At 46.2% G+C, this 23,825-nt stretch overlaps 1 protein-coding gene across 2 annotated transcripts; it reads left to right on the forward strand.

Moving 5' to 3' along the window:
• Positions 1 to 1,891: 1,891 nt before the first annotated feature.
• On the forward strand, positions 1,892 to 21,674 carry MYLIP (myosin regulatory light chain interacting protein). 2 transcript variants are annotated; one of them, XM_059399493.1, is made up of 7 exons: positions 1,892 to 2,117; positions 3,239 to 3,429; positions 14,502 to 14,687; positions 16,154 to 16,351; positions 17,021 to 17,185; positions 18,074 to 18,494; positions 20,109 to 21,674. In XM_059399493.1, exons 1-7 carry the CDS (start codon positions 2,031 to 2,033, stop codon positions 20,196 to 20,198), a joined length of 1,338 nt encoding a protein of 445 aa, XP_059255476.1. In that variant the 5' UTR covers positions 1,892 to 2,030; the 3' UTR covers positions 20,199 to 21,674. The 2 variants fall into 2 exon arrangements, with proteins under 2 accessions (XP_059255476.1, XP_059255477.1); XM_059399494.1 differs by having other exon boundaries at positions 3,344 to 3,429.
• Positions 21,675 to 23,825: the final 2,151 nt, after the last annotated feature.

Raw genomic sequence — 23,825 nt, forward strand, 5'->3', positions numbered from 1 at the left:
GGTCGTGGCTGGTTTCGCCATTTTTATGTTTGTTTTCAGCCACCCAATATTTCTCTTTCTATTCATTTCCATGCCTTGTCCCCATTGATTTTATGAGCTACCAAAAGTCATGCCCTCGATTCCCTTTTGCTTACGTTAGCCAACTTTTGGTTAGCTGGCTTTGGGTTAGCCAGCTTAGTTGTTCATAAACACAAATATTAACCCATACGCCCTGGGTCTCATCTTGGTTCTCATCTCTTCCTCCTGTCCTAAATTTGCTAGTGCTTAAGCATAGATTATGTAACAGTGATCCAAATTTTGTCTTCCCAGATAAATTTCGCAAGCAATAAACCGGATTTAAGGGAAGGAGGAACAGAAGCTGATACGAGAGGAGAATATTTCAGCAGTAGGATATGACGAGGTATATTTGTAAGACACAAAGAAAGCTGTGAGTGTGTAAGTCCTCACTTACCCCCAGTGGGACACTGGGGGTAAGGACTTTGAGTACTTACAATTTTACCCATAGTTGGCTTTAGTGAAAAACTGCACCCAATGCCCTGCTTATTTGATCAGCAATAAAAGCCACTGGGACGGAGATTACTGAGATTCAGGTAAAGGGGTAAGACCAGAAGCCATTGGCAAGCAGTAGGCGAGACGACATTATAGATCTCCTTCTTGCAAATATGGGATCATTCAAATGCTGTCAGGAAGACATCTCTGCTGCTCTTCCCAGCAATACTGGGGGACGGTGGGAGGGGGGAGTGTGTGGAGAGCAGAGCAAATATTGTAGTTTTCATTTTACCATTGAAAACGCTGAACTTCGGAGGGAGGAAATAGGTTTTCCAAGGGTCCAAGGCTAAAACCCACATCTTCTCATTTCTCCTATAAAGAAACCAAAGAGGAAGGCTAACTAGTGTACTGGCAAAAAGGAACAAGTAGTAAATGAATGAGGAGTAGTAGGCTTTGAATTATTAGTAGCCATTACTGAGGTTCCCCCCTGTTAGGTTCGGAGATAAGTCCCTAACCTTCAAGATGGGGATAACATCTGGTTGCCCCAGAGAAGGGCCCGGGAGCACAGCAAGGGCTCAATTAACGTTTAATGAATGAATGACGCACGAGATAGGATGCACCACACCAGAGAGGGCCTTAGAGCCCTGCAAGGCGTTCCGGTTCCGCGCAACCAGTAAACAGAAGCCTCCGGAGAGGATCTATACAAAAGCTCTGGACCAAGCTCCGCGGCTCAGCGGTCAACGACACAAACTTTTACACTCAGATTTTGTTTTTCAGCTGACGAGGTCCAAAATGAGGAGCAACCGTCCCTCCTTCCAACCACCCGCTGTGGCAAACCCCCGGGGAAAAGAGTTTGCAGCGAGCTTGGGGGCAGCTCCCTGGGCTCTCCGCTTGCGCCTCTCCCGAAGAGCGTTCTCGGAGCGATCCCAGGCTTGCCGGAGACCCGCGGCGGCTGCGAGGCGCGGAGTCCCGCTCAGGTCCAGCCCGACCGAGCGCGCTCCCGCCTCGGAGCCCCGGGCTGCCGCCGGCTCGGAGCAGCGTCGCCCAGCGGGCAGAGGCGGCGGGCGCGTCCCGGAGCCGCCCTCCTCCCGCAGCCCGCGGCGTCCGCAGGCGGCCCCCTCGCGGGGCGGCGGGGAGAACTCGGCCCGCGCTGGCAGGTCGGGCCGCGGCCGAGCCGGCGCCGCTATTGGCTGGCCGGGCGGCGGCGGAGGGGCGGGGCCGCCGTGATTGGCGGGGGGCCCAGCCGGAGGGGGCGGGGCCACTATATCAGAGGAGTCCCTGTCGCGCCGCAGGCAGTCGGGCTGCTGGAGTGCGGCGCCGCCGCGGAGACCCGGGCGGCCGGCGGGCGGGCGGGCGGGCTGGCGAGGGGGTGGCGGGGAGGAGGGCGCGGGGGCCGCGGGGCGCGGGGCAGCGGACTGCGGCGCTGCAGCCTCCCGAGGGCCAGCCTCGCCGAGCCCGGGGCTGGGTGTGAGCCGCGGCGAGGCGGCAGCCCCGCGCGCACCGAAGAGGAGGCGGCTGTGGCGGCAGCGGCGGCCCCAGCCATGCTGTGCTATGTGACGAGGCCGGACGCGGTGCTGATGGAGGTGGAGGTGGAGGCGAAAGCCAACGGCGAGGACTGCCTCAACCAGGTGACGACGGGGGGGGGGGGCAGGCGCGGGTGGGGGTCGGCTGGTCCCCCGAGGCCGAGGGGCCTCGCGGCGGCGCCAGGCTCCGGGGAGCGCGGCTTGCCGGGGGGCGGGCGGCGCTGCGGCGGCGGCCGGGGGGGAGCGCGTCCCGGGCGCTCGGCCCCGCGCCCCCTCCTCCGCGCGGCCGTGGGGCACGCGGTCCCTGCAGGCTGCGAGCGCGTGGGAGGGGGGGCTGCAGAGGACGCGCGCGGCGGGCCTGCCCCCCTGCCCCCCAAAACCCCGCACTTTCCCGGAAGAAGGCGGCCCAGCACACCTGCCGCAGGTGTGTGCATGATGCCTCCTGTCGGGTCCCCGCGGGGTCTGGCAGCGCCAGCTGAGCCCTGAGATGAGGTGGCTGCTGGCGGTCGCAGGTCCCTGGGGTTGCTTGGCAGACAAGCGGGGCCCTCGTCTCCTGCTGCTTCTCAAATGGACCGTTCACCTGCACCTCCCCGTTTGCGGGGATCGAGAGGACCGTGGGTTTTGGTCATGCACTCTGCTGCCTTTAAAGCACGCATTTCCTTAGGAGTCGAGAAGAATGGTTCGAAACAGTGCGTGTTGGTAGGACAGACAGCAAATTTGATCTCAAGTGGAAAGCTGTGCCGTCACACCGCCTAGACCTGAGATGTTTGCAAAACCTCTTGTAACAAGCTTAGCTGACACTTGTGGCGTGTTTCCTCAATGTGTTTGTTTTTTTTGGAGTCCAGATGGTTAAAATTGTCCGGATAATCTGCCAGATCAGCTGTGCAGATTGTGCTGGTGGAGGAAATTCCAGTGATTGGAATAAGAGGGAAAATACCCTGTAGATTCCCTTCCTCAGCCTTTCTGGAAGGCTGCTTTTGAGGACATCTTTTTCTCTACTGCAGAGGACAGTGTCCTGGGTGATAAAGGAAGCACAAGCCTCTCTATTGGTTTAGCAACACCGGGATCTTAGAACTTTGTTCTTACAGCTTAAAACAGGCACTGTAATACCTTCGTTGAACTTTGTTGAAAAGCAGGCAGGAATCTTAGACCCAGATGGTGTCCTTGGGTTTGCTTGGACTCCATGAACCATCTCCTCACCCTTGTTGCCTTCATTTTTGTTCTAGGTGTGCAGGCGGTTGGGAATTATAGAAGTTGATTATTTTGGACTGCAATTTACGGGTAGCAAAGGTGAAAGTTTATGGCTAAATCTGAGAAATCGGATCTCCCAGCAGATGGATGGGCTAGCCCCTTACCGGCTTAAACTGAGAGTCAAGTTCTTCGTGGAGCCTCATCTCATCTTACAGGAGCAGACTAGGTAAAGTGACACCGAAATAAACCAATGTCACATAGACCTTTGATTCCATTTAGAAAGGGCCGTTGTCCTTCCCCAGCGATGTTCACAGGCAAATGGTGTAATACAGAGTGAGCTGGTTCGTAACTGAGAAGTTTTCCACGGCCCAGCCCTTCTTTTGAGGTGAACAGGGAGCTGCCCAGTCGGCCTGTGGGGTATTTTCTAGGTCTTGAGGTTTTTCTTGTCTTGTAAACAACGAGGCAGCAGGGTTGAATACTTACAAACACTCGGGATCAGTGCCACAACGCAGAAAAAAAAAAAAAAGGTTAAAACCCCAACTGACTTCCTGATAGCGACATATAATGCCCGATAGTAACCTCTGCCTCAGCCGTGTTACTACAGGTCACTGTAGACCGTTCTAACAGAAAGCAGGAAACAGTTCCTCTTGGGTTACTTAAACTTAGTCAACTTCTGCCTAGTGTCAGATTACAATATGCAGCAAAGAGCTCTGTCTGACTCAGAGCAGAATTGTAGAAGTTTTTAAGTTTCTTGTGTACTTGGTAAGAGAACTTTGTAAGGCCGGTGTAATCGAACTCCAACCTATAGATAAATAACACATGATTAGGTTGTTGAATTCATCTCTTTACTTCTAGAAAACCACCAGCCATGGTAGACCACCGGAGCATGTTGTTTCCTTTTTCAAACAGAAAATTCTTTCTCCCCTGGACTGACTATAATACTTCTCAAAGATGAGCCAAATTAAGTAACTGGCATTCAGTATTTATCGCTGAAATGTAAGAGATCTAAATCATATAGCGGCATGGTACAAAAAAAAGAACGAAAGAAAAAGAAAACGACTTTTAAAAATAACAAACTTTGGATCTGAGTTCTAATATTTTTTCATAATCCTTTGGTTTGGAAATTTGCCATGCACATGAAAAATGTGAGTGTAAAGATAAGTGAGCAAAATCCGTTAAGAGTTGTTAGCATGTCATTTTTTTTTCGTCCTCTGCTGAAGGACCGATAGAAACATTTTGAAATACTCTTCATTTGAATTTGAAATGTCTCCTTTTCCTTGTTACAGAACTTTATTAAAGGGTAAGGGAAATGTTCAATTTGTCTCTGGGCAAGCTAGTATATTGCATTCTTAGTGTTCCTGAAAGTGTCTTGCAAAATATTCACATAATTGAATGTTTAAGATTGTTTTAGCTGTTTATATTAATCAGAATAGGTGCTGTTTGTTTGCTGGTTTGTTTTTTAACTTAAGGCTGATTCATGAAAGTTTCACCCTGCACTTCAGTGTGATAACTTGGAGTCAAGTAAAAGAAAAGGATGCGCGCACACACACACACACACACACACACTACAACATATTGGAATTTTCATTGCGTAGTTTTGCAATCCTTTGCAGATCTCTGGATGCAAATCTATTTTGATGTTACAGCTTTATTTTTTAAATCTGCAGAAGCTTTGAGGACCAACTACATCTCATTTGAACAATGGCTGCAGTCATAATAGCGTGACCCAATGGTGTTATGAATGATTATAGACTTTAAAGTTTGCCACTGGATGGTCTTTACCTGTGCTTTCTGCAATTGAGTTAATAACCATTATTAAGTCCATTTTATCCATGCAAGAAAGAGAGATATTCTGAGTTAGAAATTTCATATTTTGTTGACTCAGTTGACTTTAACGCTTCAGATTCATGCTTAATAGCACTCAGAGAATATATACCTAGTTACCTAGGTAATGTTTGACTCCAGTTCCCTTTGAAATCTTATCAAAAAGTTAGCGTGACCTAAGCATTTGATTTGCTTTTAAAATATTGGTGAATTTTACTGGTTTTTCATGGGGTTGTCCAAAATACAGAATTTGAAGAAAATGCCACCTAAAGCATAGAGCATTCTGCTTTAGTAACTAAAGTGATTGTAATTAACATTTGTACCTTTTTATTAGGATCACAAGTTGTGCTGGATCCAGTATAGTTACAATTAGCCTTGTTTTTATGTGCATGTAACTCTGGAGCAAAAATACTGATTTTCTCTCACGTCATGTCAGTCAGATAAAACTAGTTGGTAAACTTTTTGATGTGTAATAATTCGTTATAAAATATTTATATGAACTCCTGTGAAAATAAAGTAGATCTGTTTACATGGTCTGTAAACCCAGGTCTGCCAGTCCAGTTACGAGCTGTGATTTTCTACCATCTCAAAGTCAAGTCAGGAGGGGATATTTAGTATACTGAAAGTGTTTGGATAGTTTATTAAATGGTTCTGAACTATCCTGGCCAAATTGGTCTCAGTAGGCCATAAATGGCCTACTCACGGTAGAGCTGGTCAAAGTGGGGGCAGTGAATGTATTAGTTTGCATCAGATTAAGGAGGCAGCCACAGGAAGGCCTGTTGGTAACAGGAGAGTAGTTGGGAGGGGAGGGGGGCAGAAGTGCTGCTTTCTAGGTACAGCTCTGCCCCCAACTACCAGAGTGTCCAGACTTCCAGGACTGAGCCAACCGTGAGCAGCTTCTCAATTTGAAAGCCCAGGAAGAGTTTGTCTCTAAAAATCCTTTCTAGCAGTAATTTTTTTTCCTTTGCTTCTGCTTCCTCTCTATCTTATTTTCCTCAATGTTTTCCTAAATATATTTTTCAGAAGGTCTGCCCCCCCAAAAAAAAAATGAAGGAAGAGAAACCATATCAAGTGTCTGCTTAGATTGATACAGTTAATATGGTCTCTGATTTGGCCTAATTTTAGATTTGGTTCTTTACCCAGATTATTATGTTTGGCTTTGAAGGTGGTGGCAGGTTTGCGGGGGAAGGGGTGTCTGGAAAGTAACCAGAGAGTCTGGTTCAGACTCAGCTGGTCATTTCAGAGGCAGAAACAAGCAGGTATATTCGGCAGATGTTTGCCATGCTGTGCATTAAAAACTAAAAGTGAAACCAGTGTATTCTGGAGGTAGATCTGAAATAATAATGATCTTTGAAATTCTTGCCTTTTAAAGTCTCTCAGTTATTCACAGCAATTGAGACCAGATTTTGTCAACATTTTCAAAGCCAGAGATTTGAGAATTACATGCTTCATCTTCAGAGATGGTGATTATACCGCCCACTGCCAATAAAATCTTTGTTTCTCTTGACTTTGCTACATTTTAGCAGAGTTCTGTCATCTTTGCTAGGGGCCCTCCCACACGTTCTTAAGACTCATCAACACCTGAATTCTCTTTCCCAGAAATCAGCCTCAGTACAAGGGTTCCAGGAGTCCTGAACTACATGTTCAGAGAAATGCTGTAATCCTGAACGTTGAATTTTATCAAGATTTCAGCTGTGCGAGCCAGTGGTGTGCCGGGTTTGACTCCAGTCATTAAATCCCGCTGTCCTCCATTGCTCCTTGGGAAAGCCTTTGCTGGGTCTGCCCAGGAGACTGCACTGTCCCAAGGCATCATGTAGCTTTTCTTTATAGCATCTAATGAGCGTGTAACACTACCATTTACTTATGTGACAATTTGTTTATTGTCAGCTACTCTAATAATTTAAATTCCGTGAAACAGGGGGCTGATCAACATTGTATCTCCAGAGTCTACCAGGTGTCTGGTGCATAAACATTTGTTGAATCCATGAATTAAGAAATTAGAAATAAAAATGGGGTTAACAGATATTCATAATATAAATTTTCTTACAGCTAGTGAAACGTTTACCAGTTTGCTTCTATCAACTGAAAAGTTTGAGACAATCTAAAAGAAATCTCAACATTAAAAAATGTTTTGTATTGATTACTATCTGTTAAGAATTTTCTCCGTGCTCGGCATTCTTTTGCTTCCTTCCTTCACTCTTTCTACCCCACTCCTAGCCTTTTATTTACTGTGGCTATTAGTTCTCATCTAAAATGAGCTACCACTTGCCTGGACCATTTATGAAATTCAGATAGTTTTCAAGCAAGAGGCTCTCTTAATCTAATTTTCAGCTAGTCTGTAGGTTCTAAGTACTTACTGAACCATGTGCCCCCTTTCTCCCAGCAAAAAATCACTTGGATGTCAAAATCCAGGGAAGATGGCCTCATTGAATCCACAAAGCAAGTGCCAGATGCAACCATGGGCAGAGTCTGCCTTCAGCTGAGGTCATGATCCTTGAGTCTCCAGATCAGGTCCCACATTGGGCTCCCCGCCTGGTGGAGAGTCTGCTTCTCCCTCTGACCCGCCCTGCTCTGGTGCTTTTTTTCTCTCTCTCAAATAAATAAATAAATAAAATATTTTTAAAAAGGTGTTCAAACCAAATCAGATGGATCCTAGCCAGGACCTGTAATCATGTACAAAATTTTTCAGTACGTTGTCACTGTTCGTAAAGCCTGCTTAGCGTAATTTAGCTTTGTGGGGTTCAGAGTGGGTATGTTCTGTAGATACTGTTGCAGCAATATTTATCTGCTGTAAAGGTGTCACTGTGTTTTTCATATCAACTCTATGCCAAAGAGTAGAATGACACATTCCTTTTCTTTTTCTTTTTTTGTATGACCAAGGACAAAACAGGCTCCAGGAAAGAAAAGCAGACTTTGCTACTGTTTTCAGAAAGTATTTAGATTTCTGAATTCTAATTTAACTATTGAGTCTTTCTTTTTGCGCAGAGTATAGGATGTTTATAGGACTATATATTTATTTTAGCCACAGATCTCCCGTCTAGACACGTTCAAGTATCTTTATGAATTTTTCATACTTGTATATTTGTGTGAAGTTTCCAAAGAACATTAAGAAATTGATTTTTTATGTAACCAAAATGAACTTTTAATTTTAAATCTGTCATTTGAACTAAAAGTGGACTATTTAGATGGCATATAGAGTCAGACTCAGGGTGCCCAGAGAGACACAGCTCTAGGCGAATGAGGTCCTCTTTCAGTCATGCCCCACTGTAGCCTGTTTCTAGAACTCTCCTGGATCTAATAGCACTCCCCACAATCCAAACCATTGGGAAAGATAATGTAGGGAACACATTTAAACTGCGGGATGACCTGGGTTTTTCTTTGCCTGGGTCAGGTATCTGTTGTGAGTTAGTAATCCTATTTTTTCCAAGTGCAGATCTCATGCTTCTGTTAATCACTTCTAAGATAGGAGGTTTCCCTTCCCTTTCTGCCCTACCAACAACCCTGTGTCTTTTAACTGCTTTGGAATCTGAGGAAGAACAAATTTGTTCTATGGTTCCCATTTTCGGCTTTGAGAAGGATTTCCTTAAGCTGAATAGAGACCTGACTTGGTCATTATTTGGTCCTGACAGCTTCTCAATCACAAGCCTTCCATGGAGTGTAGTAGATTTGATAGTTCATTTTAAGATAGGTAGCTGTTCATTCGAATTTTGAACCATGACCAAAAGGATTTCCATGAATGTTATTTACTGAGCCTCTTACTATAAATATTTTCAAACATGTAGATAAGTTGAAGATTTTTACAGTGAACAGCCAATATCCTGATCTAAATTCTACTATTATAGTTTAATCAGCTTAATACATTTGCTTTATCACAAGTTTGTTTTTTAATGTTTTTCAAACTAAGTTTTGGGTAAGTACACTTCCCCCTAAAGACTTCAGTATGCATATCGTTAAGTAGAACTCTGCATTTGTCTACAGTTCTTTTTTTCCCCTTTTGATAAGATATTTTGGTAAGATATTTACATACGACAAAATGATAGGTCTCTTTTGATTAATAATGTTAAATACTTCATTCATGTGCTTATTGGCCTTTCCTACATATTCTTTTGTGAAGTATCTATACTCATCATTTACCCATTTTTACTGAGTTTTTGGTCCATGCAGATTCTGCTATGTACCAGTTCTTTGTCAGAGACGTGTTTTGTAAATGTATTTTCTCCTGTGGCTTGCCCATTTTCTTTTCTTTTCTTTTTTTTAAGTTTTTTTATTTATTGGGGAGCCTGGGTGGCTCAGTCATTAAGCGTCTGTCTTCAACTCAGGTCATGATCCCGGGGTCCTGGGATCAAGGCCCACATCGGGCTCCCTGCTCAGCAGGAAGTCTGCTTCTCCCTCTCCCACTTTCCCTACTTGTGTTCTCGCTGTGTCTCTCTCTGCCGAATAAATAAAAAAATAAAAATAAAAAGATTTTCTTATTTACTGAGAAAGAGCACAAACAGGGGGAGGGCCAGAGACAGAGGGAGAAACAGGCTCCTTGCTGAGCAGGGAGCCCCATGTGGGACCGATCCCAGGACCTGAGATCATGACCTGAGCTACAGGCGGACACTTAACCAACTGAGCCACCCAGACGCCCCTTGCCTGTTTTTTTAATCCCTTTTGATGAGTAAAAATTTTTAATTTTGGTAAAGTCTGACTTACCCATGTTTCTCTTTTATGATTCTTACTGTGTCCTGAGACATCTTTGCCTACTGCCCAAGGGATGGAGATACCCTCACATGTGTCTAAGAGTTGTTACAGTTTTAGCTTTTACACTGAAGCCTAGGATCTGTCATGAACTGATTTTTATTTCAGTGGAATTTAAGACCTGAAACAAAAAATGTATAGTAATTCTTTTTTTTTTTTTAATTTGATGGTTTTTAAATATAGTTCAGCAGTTGGAGCTTGGTTTAAAATAAATGCATGTGGTGAACTGGCTCACTGGCCTGAGGCAGGCACGTGGGGGAGCTCAGAGGGGCTCTGACTGGGTGAGAGACACACGGGCATCACTGGCCAGGGTCAGTCAGGTCTGGGGGAAAGACACTGTTCAGTTGTTGGCATTGGAGAGTTTTTAAAAATCACTTCTTAGCCATTTTAAAGATGCTTTAGGCTTGTTACTCCAATGTAGAGTCTAACAGCAAATGTAAATATAGTTGATTTACATTTGTGTCACAGAAAGTTCTTCACAATGATGTCACCGGGAAGATACCAGATGGCAGTGATTGAGTATAACCCCCCTGTGATGGGCAGGTCAGCGATCCCTGTCGATTTGCCAAAAAGTTCTGCTTTGATTATTAGGTGATTTCTTTACAAGACAAGCCGGTGTTCAGAGGACAGTTCTCTGTTCACAGTTCTTAAATGAACTCACTTTATTCCTTAAAGCTATGGAAAGACATTAATTTTTAAAGTAGAAGAAATTCGAAGGACTTTGAAACAAAAATGTCTTAAGGATATGTGACTTTTTTTTAATTAGAATATGACATCTCCTTAATATTTATTCCATTTTTTAAAATCTTCCATAATGACACAGCAGGGGTGAATTCATTTGTACCCTTGATGCAAAGACCCAAGTGAGCTGGAATGTTTCGCTTTGAGCCTCCAGACTGATCCGCATATTGATGGAATTCATTTGCTTAATAACTGAGTAAAACTTGAGGAATCACGCAGCCAGAAGAATGTTTAGAAAATTCAGTTTGAGCATTTGTCTCAGGACATATTCACAGATATTTGCTTAAGACAAAGAATTTTTTTTCCCCAAAGACTTTCTTTATGTTTGTGATTCTAGCACGTAGCCTAAAGCCAATGAGAGATGTCAACCACTTTTGATCTTTAGTTAAAAAAAATTTTCAATGAGGCGCCTGGGTGGCTCGGTCAGTTAAGCAACAGCCTTCGGCTCAGGTCATGGTCCCAGGGTCCTGGGGTCAAGCCTTGCACTGGGCTCCTGGCTCTGCGGGAAGCCTGCTTCTCTCTCTGCCCCTCCCCCTGCTGGTGTGCTCTCTCTTTTTCTCTCTACTCTCTCTCAAGTAAACAAAATCCTAAACAATTTCATTGCAGGTATGACTTCTTTGCTCACCTCTGCTTATTTTGATATGATCGGTAACCTTTCGCCCATTTTACAAAAAGGGATGGCGGGGGCTAGTCCATGAAGTAGATAGTTACAGAGCAAATGGTTCAAGAGAAAATAGGAAAAAAAAGTGTTTGATTCAAAATCACCCTGCGAACACTTGAGCCATCACTGGATTCCTTGTTGGAATGTGTCTCCGAGCTGTGTGCCACCGTCCCTGTTGGGAAGAGGGCATGAAATAGTCTGCTGGTGGCTCACCGCAGCTGGTGACCCTTGTGGTCATTGCTTCTTGTCTTGTTCTCCTCAAGAGCATCAACGCGTCCCCCAAAAACCATTTTGAGGAGTTACCGCAGTAGGGCATCATTCCTTCATGCTAAAGGCCCACCTGTTCCGCGTAAAAAGGATCTATCAGATCGGTTCACCCTGTGACCCCAGGGTACGGCTTGGCACAGAGACAATAAATGACAAATATTTGTTGACTTCAAATGAAAAGATTCCCTGATAGCCATGACCTGCAGAATACAGGTCATGGTCCTGGAAGGGCCCTATCAGCAAGTTCACCTAGCGGGGAAGGGGAGGACTGTTCTACTCACAGGGTATGCACTGCCGTCCAGCCTAGAGGGGGTACGTAGAAAAGGCCAGTTGTCCTTCTGCTGCTCCCCTTTTGAAATGCTGACCCACAGGCTGAGAAAAGAGCCGCATGTGGTCTCGGACCCCTGTCCACCTGTTCCTATTCTGTTCCTGCTCCTTTGCCTTTGACTCCGGCAGCCGCCTCTCTAGGAGCGGGCGTGGATAGTTCAGAAAGAGAACTTGGATCGATTTTGAGCCTCTTGGAGGTGCAACGTCACTCATGCAACAGAGAACTAGTCTCTAGGTTAATATAAAGAAGTTAAAAGATACCTGAGCAGTATTTACATGGAGAAGACTTGGTTTGTGGTGATGCCCTTATACTCGTTCAGCCTGTAATTTCTTCTTTACCATCCCCATGTGTTCAGAGTTTTGCGTCCAGCTGTTGGCCCTCCCGTGAGAACAGAGACAGGGTTACGTCCACCAAGATGAAATTTACTGAACAGCCTGTGAGAAAGCCTTAGACAGCTGAAGCGGTGTTTGTACCACCACGATCTCACGGGAGTGCGAGCCCCCACTGCTCGGATAGCTATTTGAAAACAAGCTGTTTCTGTGGTTATTTCTTTGCCCCAGTAGGGACCACCTTTTCAGTTGAGTGGTGTCAAAAATACTTTAACAGATGTTTGGGTTAATAAAAACCGTGCTTATCTTCTTTCCGTGCTCTTAGGCATTCTTACCGTGATTTCGTCATTGGGGCTTTGAATCCAGAAAAACCTGCCGTATTTGTCAGAGTCTGATAACTTTAAACATTTCTTTATCTTTCTAGAACACACAAAACGTTGAACTTAAACATCTCTTAAAGGAAGATTAGTGGTTCTTGTCTGCCTGATGGTATGAGACTGTCCAGAGGGCCCCTCCCCCTTGTACTTCTAGTCCGGCTTCTCTTATATTGCTCATGTGTCCCTTCTACCTAGGATGTCAGACATAGGACTAGTATATAAATAAAAGCATTGTTGATGGGGCACCTGGGTGCCTCAGTGGGTTAAAGCCTCTGCTTTCAGCTCAGGTCATGATCCCGGGGTCCTGGGATCGAGTCCCGCATCGGGTTCTCTGCTCAGCAGGGAGCCTGCTTCTTCCTCTCTCTCTCTGCCTGCCTCTCTGCCTCCTTGTGATCTCTGTCAAATAAATAAGTAAATAAAAACTTAAAAAAAAAAAAAGAAAAAGAAAAAAGCACTGTTGAGGACTGGAATCAGGGTATCCAGCGCAAGCGGGAAGCTGGGCGTATGAGCTGTATTCAGAGCAGTGTCAGAGATTTATTGTTGGTCGTAACTCATTTGTTAGTGGGAGGAATATTGTGGTATTTAAGCAAGTTTGAAAAGCTATAACAAGTCATTAAAGGAAGGTTATACCCGTACGTTTGCCAGAGTCAAATTTTATAACCTAGGCTGGTCTGTCTGTGGTGGTTTTAGATACTCTGTCGGAATCTTGGGCAGTCTGGATTAACGGGCAATGTAGGTGGCATTTCCTGGGAGTTTCTGAGTCTGACACACCTTATAGGAAACGTAGCATGTAATAGTGTATGCAGTTAGGACAGGCACAAATGGAATGGAACTTGGGGTCGGCAGACGATGTGGGGTTTTACATCCATTCACAAGGCTCTCTGGTGCTCGAGACACTTGAGAAGTCAGCTAATGTGCAGCTAACTGTAAAAGTTAACTTCAAATACTGTGATAGAGAAATAAACAGTTTGCACATGATGTGGATGAAAAAGTATCTCAGTGAGGGGACAGGAAAAATGCCCCCCAGGACGTAGGGAGCAGCCAAGACCAGAGACACGAGGACATGAACATGCGAGGTCTTCCCAGGAAGAGAAATCGTCCCTTTCCTCGGGGCATACTTGGTGGAGGGAATGATGGGACATGTGGCTGAACCTTGGGGGCCAGACCCACGGAAGCTGGATTCATGCCAATAGCATGCTTCCTTGGCAAACAGTTGGGATCCCTTGAAGAGTTTTTGAGCAGACAAATGGCAAACGTATCCCAGAAGCAAGTAGCTTGGAAGGTGGATTAGCAGAGTCTAGAGAGATCAGCTTGGGGGAGAGTGTAAATTCTCAGTCGAGAGACACAAGTAGGACATAGGAGGTAATAATACGGAGACTACAACTGACTTTAAAAAGTTTGCAGAGATAGAAAGTAGGTAGAAATAAAACAAAATGTTGAAAGTGGGTCTATGGGTAAAATAACAAATAAGCCTCAGGTTTCTACTGGGAGAAAAAGAGCATTTGGGAAGAAAGGTGATGAGTCTGGTTTTGAACAAAGTGAAATTAGGATCCTGAATATCCAGTGGAGGTGTCTATATTTGACATTTGAATATCATGCTTAGAGAAGTTGGGGCAAACTAGAGATTTGAGGGTCATTTGAATAAAGGTGAGGAGCTAAGATATCAAGTCCACATCGAGATCAAGTTTTTCTCAAAATGATTTCTTTAAAATTTTTTTAATTGAATGCAGAAACTTGTGTGAAGTTATTTTCTATTTGATAACTTGAATGTTGCTGGATTTGTCTTAATTTGATTTGTTTTTGTCTCGGTTACACATTTTATTCCAGAGAAACTTAAGTTCTTACACTTATGTTGCCTTAATACTCATGATTTAAAAAACAAAAACAGCTCTTTACTGGCAAGCATTTTCAGGGTAGCTTTTTAAATTACTGTGTTTCCCTTACCTAAAACGGTTTATGGAATTGCTAAGCAGGTTAAGCTTGATATCAAGCTCGTCCCCGGGATGACCTCCTTCTCTCATGGCTCCGCAGGCATATCTTCTTCTTGCACATCAAGGAGACCCTCCTGGCCGGCCACCTCCAGTGCTCCCCGGAGCAGGCAGTGGAGCTCAGCGCCCTCTTGGCCCAGACCAAGTTTGGAGACTACAATCAGAACACGGCCAAGTACAGCTACGAGGAACTGTGTGCCAAGGAGCTCTCCAGCACCACCTTGAACAGGTGAGGCTGCCTTGGGGTAACCGTGTTCATACAGCTAGTGAATTTATCCGTATTTCCTGAAGAAAATGGATCTACGGTCTCTGTACGGATAATTGGTGAGGCTAAGACTAGGCCATTGCCCAATTTAGCCAGTTATTTTCCAAAGATTCTTAGCCTTTTCTTTGAGAAATTTACAGATACCAGACATAATCCACCTAAATCAATGCCCTTATATAAAATGCTATGGAAGATGAATTTTTAAAATCTCTTGACCTCTGAAGGATACAGATTCCTTCAAAAGTCTATCACGTATGTTGGTATTTTCTTCGTCCCAGCAAGGATTAAACCAAGAGACCTAAGGTGTCTTAGTTACATATTCCTGGGGAGTAAGTTACCCCAGACTTAGGGACTTAGAGCAACAAAAAGTATCTCTCCCTGCTGTGGGTCAGAAACCCAGCTGTGGCCCCACTGGGTTCTCCACGATCTTCCATGAGGCAAACCGTTGGTGGAGTTCATTGTCATCCAAAGGCTCAACCGAAAGAGGGGTCTCCTTCCAGGTTGACTCACGTGGTGTGTTGGCAGGGCCTTCCTCCCTTACCACACAGGCCTCTCCGGGGGGCTGTTTCATAACGTGGTAGCTGGCTTCCCCCAGGACAAGCCATCAGTCAGAGCAAGAGGGAACACCCAAGGCCAAAGCCAAGTCCTTTTAGAACTTAATCTCAGAAGCGAGTGACATCCCATCACTTCTGCTATGTTCTGTGCATTAGAAGTGAGTTGTGAATCCAGCCAGCCGTTAACACAGCTGGTACACAACACTTGGGTGAAGGGAAGTGTACAAGGGTGTGACTCTCAGGAGGTGGGGATCTTGAAGGACTGTGTTAGAGGCTGTCTGCCACCACAGATAGAATAAATCCTGCAGTCTTCAGTTGCAGATGATCTCATCAATCCCTTACAATGAAACTTACAAAGTAAGTGTAGACACCTGTGTGAGTTCCTATATGCAAAATTTCTTAACGTATATTTCTAGAGATTTTCCATAATTCTTCCAGTTCATCCCGTCTGGCATACCCACTTGTTTTTTTTGTTTTTTGTTTTTTTTAAGATTTTATTTATTTGAGAGAGAGATCACAAGTAGAGAGAGAGAGAGAGAGGAGGAAGCAGGCTCATCGCCTAGCAGAGAGCCCGATGCAGGACTCTATCCCAGGACCCTGAGATCATGACCTGAGCTGAAGGCAGAGGCTTAACCCACTGAGCCACCCAGGCAGCCCCCCATTTGCTTTTTCTACTGAATATTGAACACTTGGGATCTAGAGTGGTGCCTCAGAAGTATTTTACAGTCAATTTGCTAAATAAATGAAATGTCGATGCTACATTGCTTTGAGTTTTTGACATCCACATGATTCACTAGTGAAAATGATACTGATTTCTCTCTAAAGTCCACATCAGTTCATCTCTCCATATCTCTCTGCCCTTTTGGTGTCCTACAGCATTGTTGCGAAGCATAAAGAGTTGGAGGGGACCAGCCAGGCTTCGGCCGAATACCAGGTGTTGCAGATCGTGTCAGCAATGGAAAACTATGGCATCGAGTGGCATTCCGTGAGGGACAGCGAGGGCCAGAAGCTCCTCATTGGAGTTGGACCTGAAGGAATCTCAATTTGCAAAGACGACTTCTGCCCAATTAATAGGTAACCTATGTCTTACATTTTTATTGAGCCCAAAGCATGCATATCCCTTTATAGCTCTGCATAGGAAAATAGATCAAACCAGAAAGGGATTTGCTAGACTCTTAGCTTTTAGGAATCAGATGTTTCATTTTGGGCATGGATATTAATTTTACTCAGGCGTTGATGACCATTCAATTATTTTTTTATTTCATTTATTTTTTTAAAGATTTTGTTTGAGAGGGAGAAAGAGAGCAGGCATGAGCTGGGGGAGGGGCAGAGGCAGAGGGAGAAGCAGATGCCCCTCTGAGCCAGAAGCCTGACCTGGGTCTCCATCCCAGGACCCTGGGATCACGACCTGAGCCGAAGGCAGACGCCTGAACTGAGCCCCCCAGGTGCCCCTACATTATTTTTAAACTATGAACTCAAGTGTACTGATGTGGCAGAGTTAATATTTTTCAGAAAGGTTCACTGCTGTTAAAGTCTCCTTCCCACCTACACACACACACACACACACACAGCTCACTGCAGCACTTCTCTCCACACCGTTCTCCCACGCCTTTCTGCGCAGGGAGTGCAGTGGCTACTTATAGCCCCAGACCAAGCGTCTGCTTGCCCCGCTGGGTCCCGAGCACATCCCGTGACAGATCTCCCCTCCAGGGCCGGCTCACTTTTCTCTTCCCGGGTTTTCAGGATCGCTTACCCTGTGGTGCAGATGGCCACCCAGTCGGGAAAGAACGTGTACTTGACCGTCACCAAGGAGTCTGGGAACAGCGTGGTGCTGTTGTTCAAGATGATCAGCACCAGGGCGGCCAGCGGGCTCTACCGAGCAATAACGGAGACCCACGCTTTCTACAGGCAGGTAGCGCCCTGTACCCCACAACCTTAGCGTCGGTCCGCAGCTCCGGATTTTCAGTGACAACAAGGGCCCTGTGGTTTCTGGTACCATTGTGTCCGTGGATCTTGTGCAGGACTTAGGAAATCCGCCGCTTTCCAACACTGGTCCTGCTCTGCTGTAGCACGGGGGTCCTTATCAACATGGTCCCACTCTCCCCACAGCACGTGCATGGGAACGAGCTGTGCACACACATCCCTGCTTCTCTGACCTTATTCCTTCACGGCGCCTCCTCGTTGGGCCTGACCCACAGCTGCTTTGCTCTTCCCCAGCAGGGTGACCTAAGTCGTCTCTGTGGGAGAGCGGCTACCCACCGATTACTGGGCACCCAGGAAGGATTTTCTAGCCACACTAGCGAAACCCTCATTTCGGAAGGTGCTTTAAAGCAGACTTGTGATTTGACCCAAATATGTGAGAAATTAAGGCTGAGAAATTTAATTGCATTCTTAACCTTTTTTCTGTTAAGATAGACATAAAAATTTTGGAGCAGAATGGAAAATTGGTGGGAATTTTTAGCATAAAGCCAGGAAAGAAGAACATGTCCTTTTTTTCTTGCCACGAGCTGTTTTTGACTGGAGCTCCTGTCCCCGGAGGTAGAGGCGCACGCTCACTGTCCTCTCCATTGACGGCTGCTTTATCCCAGGTCCTCTGGGGACGCTGGAGAAACAGAGGTAGAATCATGGAAATGTTTAACACACATAACCCTGGAAGAATTTACTTCTGGGCACGCAGTAAAGAATACCAATGTCTGCTGACACGAACATTCTTAGGCATGGTAGCATCGGAAGGTCTGAATCATGGGAATACTGGGGCTTATGGTACTGAAGCGGACGTTCCGTCTGTCCCTGCAGGTGTGACACGGTGACCAGTGCCGTCATGATGCAGTACAGCCGAGACCTGAAGGGCCACTTGGCCTCTCTGTTTCTGAATGAAAATATTAACCTTGGCAAGAAGTACGTCTTCGATATTAAAAGAACGTCAAAGGAGGTGTATGACCATGCCAGGAGGGCTCTGTACAATGCCGGCGTTGTGGACCTCGTGTCGAGAAGCGAGCACAGCCCTCCCAGCTCCCCGCTTAAGTCCTCGGAGAGCAGCCTGAACTGCACCAGCTGTGAGGGCCTCAGCTGCCAGCAGACCAGGGCGCTGCAGGAGAAGCTGCGCAAGCTGAAGGAGGCCATGCTGTGCATGGTGTGCTGTGAGGAGGAGATCAACTCGGCCTTCTGCCCCTGTGGCCACACCGTGTGCTGTGAAGGCTGCGCCGCCCAGCTGCAGGTGAGGGGTGCTCGGCGGCCGCCCCTCCCCCTGCTCACCGTCAGTGAGCACCTGCCGGCTGCCCGGTTGGAGCCGGGATGCCCAGCCCCACCTGCACCCCCAGGGTGGGGGCTTCCTGTGTGGGGACTTCAAAGGTACTGCTCTTGGGAAACACCCTGGATCAGCGCACTGTTTCCAACAGTGTCATTGCTCTACATCGTAGACCCTTTCTAAGTTCTGGAAACGAGGCTCAGACTCCCACGGTAACATCTCATGAGCGGGTGAGCGGGAGGCTAGGACCATTGCTCCTCACTTCCTGACACTGAGGGGCAGTGTCTTTATGATTTACTTAAAATATTGGAAAAAGAAATCTGAGAAGCGGTAGTTAGAGCATCTGAGAAGCGGTAGTTAGAGCTCACTTTCCGTTCTGTGGAGGGATTGTCGGCTGTGGTTATCTGTGATTAATTTCCTCTTATTGCTGCATATGCCTCGAGGGGGCATCCTGGATTGGCTCTTAGGTAGCAAGTCAAACTAATTTTAATATTAATACAATCAACAAAAGCTACTACGTATGTTTTTCTTTTTCACACCTTACATTTTCCGCTAACAATAGTCTTTTCAACATGTCATTTCTAAGAACTGGTTGCTAAATGTCACTGTGGTTTTATTTTAAAATTAGCCCCAAACACTATCTAGTCCTTCAAAAGCTGCTCATTTCGGAACTATTTTTATGGTTATATACTGAGCTGGCAGGACGCCTTTGTCCTTCCTGAGAGTAGATAATGAGTTACTAACAAGGAGTTTCTTTTCCAGGGACAGTAGGTCAAGGACTTGCCTTTCCCCACCCCCACATGGTTGGACCCCTCACATGGTTGGACCCCCATGCCTAACGCTCCCCTGTGGCTGAGGGAGGGCCATGCTTGCTGAGAAGCCAGCTGGGGATACGAAGCTGTGACATGGGATTCAGAGCAGAGCCAAGTTCATGGGCCACATGGCATCAGTCTAGCCGCCCTGGCCCGGGTCAGCCCCCTGAGCCAGGGACACCCAGACTCTGGAAGGGTCTCAGCTCCCCTGCATCCCACTGCCAGAGGGTCGCAACTCTGCCCTTGCAGGGAGCACAGCCTCACCACACAGCAAGAATTCGTGCTAATCACTTTACTCGTCGTGCCTGGGTTAGAATGAGATGAAAAACCTAATAATTTACCTGCGGTTTGTACTTTTTCATAATATTTTGAATCCTTAGTAAGGTATAGACTTTCAAACCTGTTGGAAAGCAAAGATATCCGGGCTCCTGGGTTGGCTCAGTTGGTGTGGCATCTGCCTTCAGCTCGGGTCACAGTCCAGGGTCCTGGGATCGAACCCCGCATCGGGCTCTCTGCCTAGTAGGGAGCCTGCTTCTCCCTCTGCCCTTCCCCCTGCTCATGCATGCTTTCTCTCTCTCTCTCTCTGTATCAAATAAATAAATAAAATCTTTAAAAAGGAGAGAGAAACGACAAAGATCTCTACCCCTTGAGATCTAGAAATAGTCGCGGCCATAAGGTACATAGCAGACGGACTAGAGTAGGTGCCGCTCGTGAGCCCTGAACACACATCCTCGGAGGCGTCCTAACGAGTGACGTCCCTTCTCTCTTGCAGTCGTGTCCGGTCTGCAGGTCGCGGGTGGAGCACGTGCAGCACGTCTATCTGCCGACCCACACCAGTCTGCTCAACCTGACCGTAATCTGACGGGTTGTGCCCTTCACGGGACATGCCACGTTTCCACGGACCGCACTGCTACTTAACTACACAAATGATAGATCGTGGAGAAAACAAAAAGCTCGCCGCGCCCATCTGCCATGCAACATTTAAAAAAGGAAGAAAAGGACAAATCGAGTTTTCCTCCCCGCCAAAACATACCACGTGTAGAGTCCGCGCCGGTGGTGGTGGGGCCGGGAAGAGTTCTGGACATGGACACGTTCCCTGGACTCAATCTTCTCATCATCCAGTTAGAGGAATAAGTAGGATCTGTGATGTCAGTTAAGTGGCAGCAGAGCCAAAAAGTGGGTACCTTTTAGGAAAGATGTTGTGAAGTCCCCTGATGTATCCCGAGGTAAGTTTCCTACGTGGCAGCAAATTTTGTAAGAATTCGTTTTAAGAATTTGCTTGGTTCTTTTTGTACGGTCGTGGAGCTCTGAACATTTTAATAGGAAACTTTTCTTAAAGAAACTGTCATTTTAATGTCATTTCTGTGTTTGTAACTTGCTCAAGAACGACTGGAAGGCAAACGGATGTCAAAGAGTCCATTCTGTGACTTTCAAAACGTTGACAGCCAGGTTGTCAGGCATAAACCGGTCTGGCTAGTGGCAGGCAGAGAACTCAGTATGCACGGCTTCCTCTCCCCCATCCCTGCACTCTTTCCCCCAAGTCTTTCGATTATAAAATGCTACCAGTCTGGTTATAAGATTTCTGTGGAGCAGTCCGCACTCCTTGGGCTCTTGAGTTGGTGGGATATTTTTTTGAAATTGAAAAGGGGACACCTGTTCCTCGGGAAGCAGAGCATTGCCTGCAGAGATGAAGCCTCACCATGGAGAACCGGGGGGGGGGGGGTCCCACTTCTCCCAAAACCTCTACTCCAGCTTCATCCCCTGGGGTTGCTTTTGCCCGAGCCATCAAGCCTTTTATAGCCTTATCGTAGGTATCTTAGATTATCGTATGCTTTTTTTTTTTTTTTTTTTTTTGGGTAGTAAGTGCTTAAGTATTAACTTCCGGTGGTCCTCTCCCTAGGTCTTTGAGGGGTTTTGAATTTCTTTGTTTCTACATTCTTAGTCACAGTTTCCACTCCCACTGGGGCATTTTGGATGCTGGTCAGCTTGTGGGTTTTCTAGGACGTCGGGACACCTAGATGACCTTATTGGGTGCAATACTAGCTCAGTGAAAGCTAGAAACCTACACTGTCACTTTACTGAGATTTCCGAGTATACTTTTCATATTGCCTTAATGTAGCAGTAATGTGTTTATGCATTTGTTTCTTTGCACAGACATTTTGTCAAATATTAAAACTCTACTTTTTTATGGCACATATTAGCATATAAGCCTTTATTCCAAGAGGTATTTATTTTTTCACTTGTAAAAAAAAAAATAATGTTTCCACATAAAGAACTCTGTTATATCCTAAAGGACTTCTGTCTTTTGTATTCAGGATAATAAAGACTTTAAAGCAGATGTGGTGTTTGTGTCTTCACGTTTCTTGTCGTTTAAACCAGGTTTATTTACTAAAAAAAGGAAGAACATTGATAATATCCCGCTTGGTACCTACTTTGGTCCCATACAGAAAATTTGAAAATGTTGAGGCCATCAGCCCTAATCGAGAACATTCCCATGATTCACTCTGTTTTCTGGTCTGGGATGGAAATGTAGGTGAAAGTGGAAGAAGATACATAAACAGGTGAAACTTAAACACTGGGGACAGGACTAGAAAGTTATTGGAGAGGGAAAGGAATCATGGAGTTGGAAGCTAACCATTTAAACTCAGGGGATGCTGCTAAGTTAGTTGCCTGGTCGGGACAGGGGAGCACCTGTCCAGGTCCAAACAGTCACTGTCTCGGCGGCACACTCGAGGCCGCATTCTGTGCAACGCCGAGCTGCTAGGATCCGCTCCAGGCGTGTCTGCTGGTGCGGCTCAGGAAGTGCTCAGTGCAGTCGGGAACCTGGGCATCGTGTACAGAACTGATAATTACCAGTAGCAGTGGAAGGACGTGATTTCAGCTGCGGCAGAAGTTCAGCCCTTGACCAATACAATTATTTCCAGAAAATGATTCCAAAAATTGAGAGACGGGGATTGGCTTTCTCTGATTCCTATGCCTAATCCTATCTTCCATGGCATTCTAGCAATCCTTTGTTCGCGCCACACATGTGTTGACTACCTAGGTTATTAATGCTTGCTGGAAACGTTAACAGTGATCGAGACGGGAGTGATCTGTCATTGCTTCATAGAGAGAGGTTCAGTAATACTGGAGTCGGAGAACACAAGCCCCGGAAGAGTCACGGCAGGGTCAAGGGGTTGAGTCACAAGAAGGTAGTCATAAAACGTGGCTCGGGTTCTGGGAAAAATGAGTGCACTTTGAGAAGTGAAGAGACGCTATGAGCTTGCCAGAGGGCAGTGAGCTGAGGACAGAGATGCGCGTTTGGTAATGAGGGGACTAAATCAGGGCAGTGCTTTCGGAGGAGGCCAGGCCAGAGAAGCATCGTGGTTTAGTATTTTCAGTGGGAGGCGTGGGTCAGCCTAGAGGAGACAGCCCTGGACGGGGTGCTTTAAAGACACAGCAGGGAGGGATGAATGGAAAGACAGAAGCCTCAGGAGGCTCTTCTGTCAAAAGACATAAGTGATAAGACTTGAACAAAAGAATTCTTTCACCTTTTTATTAACAGTTACAAAACTAAGAAATGGTTTTCCCCATCCTGCTCCATTCCCGTATGTCTGTATTTACCCCCTCATGGATGGGGACTCAAACACAATGCCGACAGATTCTGGGGCTGTCCCCTTACCTCTGCCCTTGAACATGGAGAACCAGAAGCCCCAGGGGTGACGGCTCGTGGGTAGAGCATGATCTCTTCCGAGAAAAACTTGAGAAATGCCCTGTAGGACAGAAGTTGTTGCAGATTTCCCAGCACAGACATGGGGGAAAGTGCGTGCCCGCAGTCACGGCAAGGGTGCCGGAAGGAGGAGTACGAGGGACGCCTGGGTGCTGAGAGAGTTCGGAGTCAGCCACCAAGGCCAAAGTTTTGGTTTTGTTTTGTTTTTTAAGGATTTTATTTATTAGCAAACACAAGCGGGGTTGGGGGAGAAGTAGAGGCAGAGGGAGAGACAGACAACCTTGCTGAGCAGGGGACCCAACACAGGGCTCGATCCCAGGACCCCGAGATCATGACCTGGACCGAAGGCAGGCGCTTAACCCACTGAGCCACCCAGGTGCCCCATGGCCAAAGCTTTTGGTACGGTTCTTCCAAGCAATGGGGAAAAGCCTAGATGCCGTCTGAGCACAGTCAAAATCTGAGACAAAAGGAGCCGTTTTTGTCTTTCTCGGCGCTTTTCGTGTTTAGTGCCTTCTCACAGAAATCCTAAAGTGTCCATCACTTTCATTCATGTTTGCAGAAACTCCTTGAAATGAGTTTGTTTGAAAACTGCAAGATACTGAAGAATTAGCCCTATGCCTTTTAAAATCGAATGCTAGGAGCCCGCAGACAACACAGACTTCACACGCCTGCCAGTTGCTTAAAGAAAATAATTCACCATAAGCCAAAGCTAAGCATCTCTCATTGTGCTTCTGCTGCTGCTGCTGCTGCTGCTGCTGCTGTGGAGAAAAACACTTGTGA

Source organism: Mustela nigripes, chromosome 5, assembly GCF_022355385.1.
Source record: "Mustela nigripes isolate SB6536 chromosome 5, MUSNIG.SB6536, whole genome shotgun sequence".
Taxonomy (NCBI): Eukaryota; Metazoa; Chordata; class Mammalia; order Carnivora; family Mustelidae; genus Mustela; species Mustela nigripes.